Source organism: Microtus ochrogaster, chromosome 1 (assembly GCF_000317375.1).
Source record: "Microtus ochrogaster isolate Prairie Vole_2 chromosome 1, MicOch1.0, whole genome shotgun sequence".
NCBI classification, from domain to species: Eukaryota; Metazoa; Chordata; class Mammalia; order Rodentia; family Cricetidae; genus Microtus; species Microtus ochrogaster.
This window is the reverse complement of record NC_022009.1, coordinates 46,784,458-46,796,471: the sequence shown is the minus strand read 5'-3', so window position 1 is coordinate 46,796,471 and position 12,014 is coordinate 46,784,458. Positions and strand designations below refer to the sequence as shown.

Genomic DNA, 12,014 nt, shown 5'->3' with positions numbered 1-12,014 from the left:
AGAGAGAGGACGCGTAGGACTCTTAAATCAGCTTTATTTTCCTCTAACAGACACTTTAGCATTGCAAAATCTTGCATTCTACAGTCTTACAAACTTTATTATTAGCAGCAGAACAGAAACATTGCAAGACCTCAAAACACAAATAAATACCAAATGAAACCACATTTAACATACAGTAAACAGAATCTGAAACATCATAATGCTATCAGGAAATGAGACATGTTGCTAACTCCTAGGGACAGGATTATTGCTGAGCAATAACGCACACTGTCTCAGTTTCTTAGAAGAGCGGAAGAACACGGGACTAATCACTGGTCACAATCACTTGGACTGTCAAGATGGGGCCTCACAGCCAGCGGTTACTACAGACGGCAAGTGTCAACAGTCAGATTAAAAAATACAGTCAAATGAGAGATTGACCTTCTTTGGTCTTTGTTTTAGGGTAAAAGAACTGAACACAAGAGGCGTGCCATCAGAGAAAAGAACGCAACTCCACAACAGTCTGCACTGACCTCCACTTCTTCAGTCAGCGCCTACAGATTCTTGGGGAAATCTTTGGAAGGAAGGCCAGCTTTTGTGTTTTCCAATTAGGTCATTGATTTGCCTTTGAAGGTTATCTTACCTGACTAAAGGTGTACGCCAGTCACCACTGACTATGGGTGGCACAGTAACCCTGGGCTTGTTACCTCCTTTCCATAGTGACCTCATAAGAAAGACTCCAGACATGGTGCGGCAAGGGAAATGAATCAGTCTGCTTGGTTTCTTGGGCCTGCTTAGCTGTATGGCTGCCTTGGTGTAGGTCATGCCCATCTGCCATGCAACGGTGCAGGGAACCCTCCAAGTGGACAACAGGCTGGGATATGTTCAGGCCTTTGGGACGGGCTGTTGGCCTGGCTCCCTGATGCCAGGGTGCCCATGACAACCAGCACCAGCTGGAGTGGGACAGTTAATGATGGTTGGGTCACTTGCCAACTATCACCTCACCTGACCCAGGCCCTGTGGATACATTCTAGTTTGGAGATAACAGCTGCTATGTATTTGCAAGCGGAAGACAAAACCGTGATCTTAAACTGAGATTTGGGGGCACACCCTCATTTGTTACACACACTCAGAAACCATGGCATGCCTGGAACTCACACTAGCTCTTCTGCAGTCTAGTCAGGAAAAGGCTGGATTGAAAGTAAAAAAGAAAGAAAAAGTACCCTAAGCTCCACCAAGTCATTCTCCATCCACTGATGGTCCCAGGCAGAGGGATGTACAGAAGGGTAGGGACTGACCCACCCTGTCACCTGTCAGCTGGGAAATGTCTTGGCCAGGTACAAAGTGCAGTAGTCCCTGCAATGCTTGGCAGTGTGCAGGGGGAAAGAAGAGACAAGGGCCATTCTATTGGTACTGGCACTGCCCCTGGTCTCCTCTTGGGCTGGCAGGAGTAGTCCAACCCAGGAACCCTGCTGCGTGGCATGCCCAGACCACCTCTCTTTTGCTGGACGCAGTCCGCCGGTTGTCAGGCCTGCCATGAGTGGCTGCTACCATGTACTGCTCAGTTAGAACATTAATGTCAGGTCCCAACTCCAGGTGGGACTCTGGGGCACTAACGAGGTATGGGAAGGTGGCCAGCTACCCACAAGGGACTGTATCTGACCTCTAGGTCCTTACGAAGTGACCACAGATAGTCAGATTAAGCCAATTCAAAGGGGATCTGGTGCTGGTGGGTTTGAAGACCCTGCTGGAGGCTGCCCAGGAAGCAAAGCCACAGTGCTTCATGCCTGGCTCCCTGGAGTACCAGTCCTTGGAGGAGATGGAGAAAGAAAGAGAAAGAAAGGAGGCAGGATGGCAGTCACCTCCCTCAGCTGACTGCTGTGCTGTCTTAGGGACACGGTGCATCTGTGCATGGGCTACTCCAAGAAGGGGAGATGGATGTGGACTGAGGTGCAGGCCCTCTCAACAGCCCTTTGCTTCTTCAAATGCTGAGCATGTGTTCTACAGAAACAGAGCTGGGTGGGCTGGGGTGTGGGTGCTGCTCTCCTCCATGAGGTCATCACACACACTCTGCAGTCTCACCCACAGCCTGGTATGTTACATGGCCTTGGTTGGGTCTGTCTGTCCCCAAGAAGTAAGAGAGCCCCGACCAGGGCCCTTCGGGTTACCTTTCTTCCCCTGACCAAGGAAGGCAGTCCCGGTCTGCTCCCGCGCTGTTACTAACAGAGGCTTCCAGCTACCCCCAACAGTCATGGTTTAGGCTTCAGGACACACTGACACTAAGTGGCCTGCATCTTCCCAGGGGCAGTTTTGAGCAGGTACGGACACAGCCCCAGGCAAGCAGGAGTTATGGGAGTTATGTCCAATTTCCTCATGGAGGCCATGGAACAAATGTTCCTTTAAAGGACGAGCAATTGACACTTTTGCACAGCTAGGTACACGCACTGCATGACCACCCTGCGTTTCTCATGGCCAGGACCCTGTGAATGGTGAGGGCTGGCTGCCAGAACTGGCAACAGGGCCTCAGCTATGCTGAGCCCACAGCCCCAAACTGGCCCAGGTGGTGAGCACCAAAGGGGCACCAAGGAATGCTGAGACGGAGCAGAGCAAGGCACACCCAGGCAGGGTGTGACCTGTTCCACACCTCCCAGGAGACGTGCCTCAGCACGTCCTTCACACATTAAGAGACAGGGCACAAGGGTATGAGCTTGCCACTATTCTACTGTTACCAAGAAATGCAAGAGACACACTACAGGAAGCTGTGACATGCTGGACCCTCATCCCAGGGACAACAGTTACTTAGTTGGTTTACTCACATCCTGCAGGTACCTAGAAGAGGCCAGGAGGGCCCACATCACATTGGAAGAGTCTTGTAAGTCTCACTAACAGGGAGGGAATACTTGAGGATACCTCAAGGTCACCCTCATACCAGGGTCTAAACCTAAAGATGTGATCTAATTAGCCCCATGATGTTACTGGCATCTACCTATTGGCACTGCACTGACTTCTTCAAAGGGGGTGCTGCAGGGGTATCCCTGTTGCTGATACCTGGCCATGGAAAAGCTACCTGAGGCCAGCTAAGGACTTCCAGGTAGTCCTCTCAACTCCAGCCAGGTCTTTGGGGAAGAACCCTGGGGGACAGGCCTGAAGGAAGAAGACGGTACCTCTGAGAGGGCCTGGGCTCTGCAGTCTTTCCACTGACTTACCCCAAAGCGATCCCAGGAGAGGAGAAAGGAGCAGCAGGTGAAGAACCAATGTTTCAGCATGGAAGGGCAGGGCAAGTGCTGGAGACCAGGAGTCACTCGAAGAAGCATGGGGACAGGTGTGCAGGAGGAGGGCACTTCCAGCAGGCACTGGGACAAAGGCACACCCAGGACAGATGGCAGCACCAGAGACAAGGTAGGCCATCGGGCACCAACCCAGCTGTCCCCGCGCGACCATGGGGAGAGCCCAGAGGCAGGCAGTCTGAAGCGCGGGCCCAGCTGGCCAATTGTGGGCGCGCCTTTTGGGCAAGTGGCACAGATGTGGTGGTTCGCACACATTGGTTTTGCCTAAGAAGCACCCGTCGCGTGTAGCACCCATCAGTGTGAGAGCACCATGAAGTGTGGTGCATAGCAAAAGGGGCACCGGGGCAGGGCTCCAGGCTTCTATCACAGTTGGACCATCGAGAGACGTAAACAGTGAGAGCTAGAGTGCCATCTGGGCAGGGCAGGCTGGGCATCAGCTGGCCAGCCTGCTAACAGGGAGGCCAGGGCTGCTGTTGGCCAGCCTGCGCAGGCCCCTAGACCAGTGGTCCGGTCTTGGGAATGCTTAGGGTAGGGTGGTTTCTCCTTCATGCTGTGGGGGTTTTCAGGGCCCTTGTGCAGACCTGGAAGGGTGTGGCACACCTTCTTCCCTTGGGGTGGGACTGAGCTGCTCTTGGGGACCTAGAACTGGAATCTGTGAATATTTAGCAGCAGAGCCTCCAGAAGCTGCCAATGGAGGCCTGCCTTCCCCAGGCAGGTTTGGAGTTGTCTGAGGGCCCTGGGAGAGACAAAGGTCTGGTGGTGGAGTGAGAAAGATCTGGTTAAACTATTACCTTCTAGAATCATGGTGAGCGCAAACCCAGGGACAAGAAGCAGCATGTCACATCTAAGGCACATGTACCGTATGCCACCATCTCTGAGCACAGACGTTGCTTTCGGAGATCATTAGCTGAATGCAGCAGTATGACAGGATGAGAAACACTTGCTGGGGCCTCCTGCAGCCAGGTTGCCTGCCTATCCTTGTACACTGGACACTGGAGGCCAAGGCTGGCGCTGTCAGCAACAGAGAGCTTGTCTAAACATGGGGCAGAATTTTAAAAACCTACAGGATTTTGTTTAGAACTCCAAAGTTCAACTAATGCCCTATTTTAGGGTGAAAACAATTTAAAGTCTGAAATGATGCACAGCATCCATGAGCATTGTCCCTCTCATAGTCATTGTGAAGTAGTGTCACTAACTACGACAGATATTGAAGGGTTACATTTCTAACGAGAAATAACGACAGGTTGAATATTCTCTTTCCTATCACAAGTGATAACCAGTGTTTGATATTTTACATTTTCTTCCAAGAAATATCAGTCTATCAACGATTTAAAACAAAATGTTGCAGTAACAATTACTTATAGAACTTTAAATTAAAAATGACTTCTGAATTTAGAGACTTTCTGTCTACTCAGGGCCTTCTGACAAACAAATTATTAAAACAGAGACCAGATGAGGCCTTAAAAATAGACAGTATACTATATTTGAAACAAGATTGCACTCTTGAATTTTAGGATGAATATATCAGAATTGTATTATTATTTCATAAGTTCTCCTTTTAAATTAACATGCTGATACGTCCTGCTACCTCCATGTGTGTTTTCTTTTTTGGTGTTCAAGTTAAGGAAGAAAAATCATGTTTCTTTTTAGTATATATGTTTTCACCTTAATTAACTAGATCTTTAAAAATGAAAATGAAAACCTTCTCTGACAGCAATATTTATCTTGTTGAAGGATAAATAATTCTTCAGAGTGAATGTGGCTAGTCTATTAGGAAATCCGTTGGGGTCTGTTTTCACGTGTGGCTCCTCCTGCCAGCCACGCATCCTCCTCCTCCTCCGGCTGCTTACCCTGTTCCACACGGTCCTTCCTGAGGCCGAGGACCTTCGTGAAGACAGACCGCTTCAACCCCCCAGAGGAGTTACCTTCTGCTGAATCCACCTCCCCAGTTACTTGTCAGGGGTCAGGCAGATCCGAAGTATCCACTATGACTTTAATAAAAATCGTATCATCTTTAATATACGTCCCATTCTCTAGAACAGTTTGGGCGACAAAGACTGGGCAGCCAGAGGCGATATTCATCTCTCCAGTGGGTTTCTTGAAGCTGCTGCTGTTGGGATCAGGCTTGAATGCATCTCCCAGATGACGTCGAGAGGACCCCTGATCCATCAGCATGAGTGTCACTTTCTGCTTGAATGGCCATGGCAACAAAGCATCATATTCTCCACGCATAATGACAAAAAACAGCGACAAGTGTGTCCCTTTCCCCATTCCGTCCCCGTTCAGGTAGACCCTGGCACACATCTTATAGCCAAAATAGCCTGTGTAGAAAGGCTGGCTGTAGAGGGACAGGGTCTTCCCCATGACAGCCTCCTGCTTCCGGCGCTTGTAGTCACGGATCTTCCAGATCAGCACACCATTGTAGCTAGCGGTCTCAAGGACTTGGAACCGCAGGTCCATGTCGGCCAAGCGGATGTCATGAACACTCAGCATCTGGTCATGCCGGCTCAGCTGGGACTCCAGCAGGCCTGCCACATGCAAGAAAACATTTGGCAAAGGAGACATGCAAACATCAGAGAAGTGCATATGTACCAGTGTCTGGAACAGGAGCCTGCAGATGCCACTGTGACTGAAGACAGCAGACACGTGCAAAGTGTTATCTCTTCCTTCCCCTCCCCTCTGGTAGCCACAGTGTACCAACTGTCAGGCCACAGCTGTCAGAGCCTGGCTGCCTACTTGCCCACACTCCCCTGCCTTACGGCCCTGGCATCCACAGGGACACTAGGCTCTAGGTCTAAGCAGTCTCCTATTCTATTCTACCCACACGCCTTCCGTCTGCTTAATCAGCCCAAGCAGTACAATAACCGACCCCTACTCCCTAATCCTTTCATGGAAGTCATCTCTGCACCCATCCAGACTCACAGCTCGGAGCACACACATGCTCACAGAGACACTTGGGCAATAGGCTGCCCACCTCCCCTGCCTGGTCTGCTCCTGTCTCTGGGCCCTCAGAGTGTGTCTGTGGCACCCTGACCCTACAGGACTTGGCATGCTGTGGTAGAGCCTCTCTAAGGGAGGACAGTGCACCCTGCCATGCTGGGACTACTGTGGAAGGACAAATCTAAGTGAAAACCTGTCTCTGCTGGAGGACTCTCAGCGCGCAACACCGGTGCCTCAAGGCTGCATGTGCTGCGCCTGATACATCACTTCCTGAGGCAGCAGTGCCTTGGCAAGTGGGAACAGCTACCTCAGACCCAGTGACCTCACCTGTGTTGCGAGCCGCCTGCCCTGCACTCTTGTCCACGCTTTCCAGCTCAGTCACACGGTTCTGAAGGGACTCCACACTGCTCTTCATGCTGTCTGCTTCCTCCCAGTTCTGCCGGAAGGGGCGGATCTCCTTGTCGAGTTCTTTCAGTTTCTCTGCTTGGCTGTCTATTACTCGCTTCCAGACCAAAGGGGTTAAAGGTAAAAACCAGTTAGAACTCTGGGCATGCTGTGCTGTTACCCCCAAATGCCAAGTGGAGCTGTCAATCACTGTGCACCCACTGGCTGAGACTAGTCTCCTAGGGATAAGCACGTGTGCAGAACACAGTGGAGCTGGAAGCAGTCAGATGATAATCTGTCTCATGCAACAAAGACCTGGCTAACATGCCATCACATCCAGTCTGCAGTGTTTTTATAGTCACCACAGGGCAGGGCTGATCAGACGAAAGGGAACAATATCCAATACCGTAAGTGTGCATGTAGTTTTTCCTTTTCCTGCCCATTGCTCCTACACAGGCCTCCCATCTCAGGCTATTTCTTCTGTGCTGACCAAACTGCCTGTGTCACATACCTGTATCCAGGCATCCCCTGACTGCCACCGGCTTTCCTTTCAGAACTCTGGCAGTGACCTTGACCTCACACTAATAGTGTTCCCTGCTGTTCACCAGACTGCCGAAGGCCTCACACCTTGTATCCACTTGTACCTCTAGCACCACAGGCTGCCACAGGTACAGAGAAGAAGCGACTGAGGTCAAAGCTTGTCTAAGTAGTGGAAGATTCTCAAGGCCCAAGACCCCTGGCTCCTACCAATCAAAGGGAATCAGGTTCAGGATGATGGAGTCACCTGGCACTGTCTGCCTACCCTGCTGCCTGGTTCAGAACAGACATGCTGCTTCTGTTCTATGATTACAGAGGGGGACCCTAGAAGTGCCAAGGCCCACGGAAAGAAAGAACTCCTTCTATCCTACCTCTACCAGAGGCCCCGAGTGCTGGCGAGAGAAGGCTTGCTAAGTACGGGGCCTAGGCCTAGGAAGAGCTAAGTGGGCTGGCCCATGAGAGTAGATTCTGCACTCAGGGGCAACAGGACATATGCAAGTAGAGACACTGTCTTAAGTAACTCGGCAAAGCTTTGTATAGAAACATACCATTCCACTTGTGAGGGTAACAGAGCCCTGTGCTCCAGACTGTCTGTCTCCTGTGATGGAGCCTAGGATCATAAGAGTTTCCATTCATGCAAATAACCTCCAAAGGCAGCAGAGCAGCTCTGAAGCTGCTGGTCACACAGGGTGCTCAGGGGACAGCCCCAGGGACAGCCTACCATCTTCACTTCTTCTTTTGGAAGTCTATATTTGAAATTCTGGGTGTCGGCACCTTTGTTGGCTGTCACCAACCAGGAAGGAACAAACAAGGCAGGTCTGGATTCTCTCACTAGAGTGAAAGGCTGATGCAAATCTCCCTGACTCTCTCCAGGAAACCTGATGCTGACATTTAGGAAGGATAAGGTAAGAACACTTGGTGTGCAAGTAAGAGGGCATAAATTCAAATCTCTAACATCCATATAAAAAGCTGGAGATAGGCATACATATGTACACACATGTGCACATATACCACCTCCACATACAGCATAGACGTCTTTAATCTTCTAAAAAAACCTGCTATGTGAATGTCTCTTTTATTTTTGGCTGTGAGCTAAGCCATTATTCCAGCCCCCTGTCTATGTTAAACAGGAATGTATAATCAGAGGATATTCGGCTCCATAAGAACTGTTTTCTGAGGGCTGCAGAGATGGCTCAGCGGTTAAGAGCATTCATTGCCCGCTCTACCAAAGGTCCTGACTTCAATTCCTGGCAACCACATGGTGGCTCACAACCATCTGTAATGAGGTCTGGTGCCCTCTTATGGCCTGCAGGCATACACGCAGACAGAATATTGTATACATAATAAATAAATAATTTTTTTTTTAAAAAGAAAACAAAACAAAACCTGTACTGGATGGTTCTGTGTAACAATTTGACACAAGCTTAAAAAAAAAAAAAACCTGTTTTCTGGGAGTCAATTGTATTCACTTTAACGAACACCCACAGTCTTGGTGCCCTCATAAAGTAAGCTACTATGGGTACTGGTAAAAAGAAAAAGCCTGACCAAGGTGGGAGAGATGATGTTTGGTTACTTAGAGGACCACGAGGGATTGCAGCATGGCCTAGCACAAGCCATTTAGTCACTTTAAGCTCTATGGCCCTGAGGTGCTCCTCCCCAATAACTAGTGACCTGCACAGGAAGGGACAAGACCACTGCACTGGCCATGGAGGTCTCCCTAATACAGGGCATTGCCTCGGCATCTGGTAAACCTTGCAGAGACAGAGGCACATATTCTGTATATAGATACATGTTCTATACAAATGGAACCTAAACAACTTAGGAGTTGCATCCCAGCAAGGGATGTATTATTTTTCAGACAGGCCTTTCTCTTGCAAAACCAACACAGATTCAAAGCAGAATACAGGTCTGTGTCAGGCCTTCTCTGTGAGCATGTGAGCAACAAGTGACTTAATTCCTGAGGGGCCTTGGTGAACACTCTGCCACTGCAATGCTTCTATAAATGCACATTCTAAGTGCAGGTTGCAGGTGTGGAGTTTAATTCACAAGTTCAGGAGCTGGGAAGCAGCAGTCTGCACACAGAATAAACAACCCCAATTTAGGGCCTGTTTCTTAGAGACACAGATGACTAGCTGTATGAACTTCAGGGTATAGCGAATGTCCTTTGCTATACCTTGTCACCTTCAGGTCACTAGGCCCTGGCCATAGAACCCTGCTCAGTGAGAGTGTGGTGGTGTTCCATGTGGACTGCGGTCGCTCACCTGAGCCCTACTGCAAGGACTCAGCAACTTGCAGCAGCACATGTAGTTCATCCAGTTTGTGACGCTGGCCTGTTTTCCTTTGAGTCATAGATCACATGATGCTACTGCTCAGACTCAAGAGAGTCCCACCTGAGCCGCCCAGGTACCTGGACTACATACAGAACTCAAGTTGTCAGACTTGGTGACAAGCACCTTTATCCAGTGAACTACTTTACCAGCTCCCTCCTTCCTTCCCTCCTTCCCTCCGTCCCTCCTTAGGCATGCTAGGCAAGCACACTTAGCTATGCACTCAGTCCTTTTTAGTTTCATTTGGGACAGGAGATCACTAAATTGCCCAGGTTACCCTTTGGCTCTCCATCCAGGATACCTTTTTGTTTGTTTGGTTTTTGAGACAGGGTTTCTCTGTGTAGCCTTGACTGTCCCGAAACTCGCTTTGTAGACCTAGCTAGCCTCAAATTCAGAGATTCACCTGTCTCTGCCTCTCAAGTATTGGGATTAAAGGTGTATGCCACCACACCTGGCTACCATATAAAAAATGATTTATTTTTATTTTATGTGCATTAGTGTTTTGCCTGCATGTATGTTTGTATGAGGGTGTTGGATTCCCTGGAACTGAAGTTACAGAGATTGTGAGTGGTCATGTGGGGGCTGGGAACCGAAACCAGGTCCTCTGGAAGAGCAAACTGTGCTGTCAACTGCTGAGCTATCTCTCTAGCCCCCAGGCTACCGTTTTGATAAAGAAAAATTGGTTTGCTAGTGTAGCAGAGCTCTGTAAACTCAGCTGCTGAAGAGGCTGAAAAAAGGGAGTGACAGAGCAAGGCCTACCCAGGCAGCCTGGTGAGACCCTGTCTCAAAACACAGAGATCCACCTGTCTCTGCCTCCCAAGTGCTGGGATTAAAGGTGTGAGCCACCACCGCCCGGCTTCAGAAAGTTCTTTCAACTTAACCCAGAGCGCACTGCTGTGACTAGTCTAGCTAGCCAGATCTTGTCTGCAGGCCTTTATAGCCCTGGACCACCAGGTAGGTTGCCAGGCCCACCTAGCGGTCACCCAGGCTCTAGGGTACTGGACTAATTTGTGTGACAAGCACTTTACTCAAGACACATCTCCTTAGCCCCAATTTTCATTCATAGAGATCCTCCTGCCTCTGTCACCCAAGTGTTGGGATCAAAAGCATGTACCAACACACCCTGCTGTCCTTTAAAATTCTGTTAAGAAACACTTCAAAACAGTTGGTGCTTTTTATCCCAGCATTCAGGAGGCAGAGGCAGGTGGATCTCTGTGAGTTCAAGGCCGGCCTGGCCTACAGAGTAAGTTCTAGGACAGCCAGGACTACACAGAGAAACCCTGTATCAAAAAACAATAAAACAAACAAAACCAAAACAAAACCAGCAGCAACAACAACAACAACAACAAAAAGCTCTAAAAAAACAAAGAACAACAACCTTTCCTGGGCCAGCAAAATGCAAATACACACTTTGTATTTCCTTTAACACCCATGGGGTCACATGCATGCAATGCCCAAAAAGGCCAGAAGAGGGCACCAGAGTCATGGGCAATGGACTTATGGGGCTGGGAATCAAACCCTAGTCCTCTGAGAGAGTAACTCTTAGCCACAGAAACCTCTCTCAAGCCCTGCAAGTTTATATCTTTGTTGTTTCAGGGGTATCTTTAGATTATTATGGTGACCTAAAGTTAGATATGTGTATAAAACAAAGCAGTTTGGCTTGATTTTACTTTAGGAAGTGAAACTTGGCATACAAGTCCTAATGAACAATGTATCTTTTTTTTTTTTTTTTTTTGGTTTTTCGAGACAGGGTTTCTCTGTAGCTTTGATGCCTGTCCTGGAACTAGCTCTTGTAGACTTGTAGACTAGGCTGGTCTCGAATTCACAGAGATCCGCCTGCCTCTGCCTCCCAAAACAATGTATCTTAAATAGGAATAAAAACAGATTTTACACAGACTCTCTTTTTGGAGGGGTGGAAAATGGAACCGAGGGCCTTGTGCATGCTAGGGAAATGCTCTACCACTGAGCTACACCCTATCCAGAAACAGCTAATTTTTAAGACAAGGGCTTTAAGTTTTACTTTCTCCAATGAGTTGAAGACACAAAAGAGGGGTTTTGGGTCAGCTTCCTAGGTAGGTTCATGCTGACCCAAGTTGCCCTTGGGTTTTCACACAAGCCAGAGAAGCCTTGGGTCTGTAATGCCTGCCTGCCACCAGGTAGGGTGCTCACCTGCAAATGAAGGATTTTGGATTCATTGTTTCGAAGCATCTCCTTCTGTCTCTCAATTTCAATTTCAAAGCTACATATCTGATTGTGCAAACTTTGTATGCTTTTGTTTTTTTCAACGCTTTCATTCTGCAGCAAGGAAACCTGAGAAAGAAATTCTTCAATTAGTTTAACAAAAAGTGGTTTGATAATGATAGTAATTAAACTTTCACAACATAAGCTTTCTACTGGCTCTTTAAAAGGAGCCCAGGAGAAAAATTCCTCCATACAAAAAGGTAGAAATCTGGAGAGCTAGCAGAGAACCCTGCAAGCTGTTTCTGTCTCTCCCTGCAGCTAAGGAATGCCTGTGAGGGGTCAACTGAATTTCAGAACAAGGAGCTGTTTTTTTTTTTTT

The 12,014-nt window shown here is 48.6% G+C and overlaps 1 protein-coding gene across 4 annotated transcripts in view; it reads right to left on the bottom strand.

Annotated features, from left to right (window-relative positions):
• Positions 1-17: 17 nt before the first annotated feature.
• The window catches only part of Traf3 (TNF receptor associated factor 3), a 67,549-nt gene continuing 55,552 nt past the window's right edge, over positions 18-12,014 (bottom strand). For all 4 annotated transcript variants that reach the window (XM_013346307.2, XM_005343567.3, XM_026781289.1 and 1 more), the window contains 3 exons: positions 11,624-11,764; positions 6,534-6,708; positions 18-5,794 (listed from right to left, as the gene is read on the bottom strand). In XM_013346307.2, the coding sequence (XP_013201761.2) occupies positions 5,223-5,794; positions 6,534-6,708; positions 11,624-11,764 (888 nt within the window). In that variant the 3' untranslated portion in view covers positions 18-5,222. The remainder of the gene's footprint in view (positions 5,795-6,533; positions 6,709-11,623; positions 11,765-12,014) is intronic.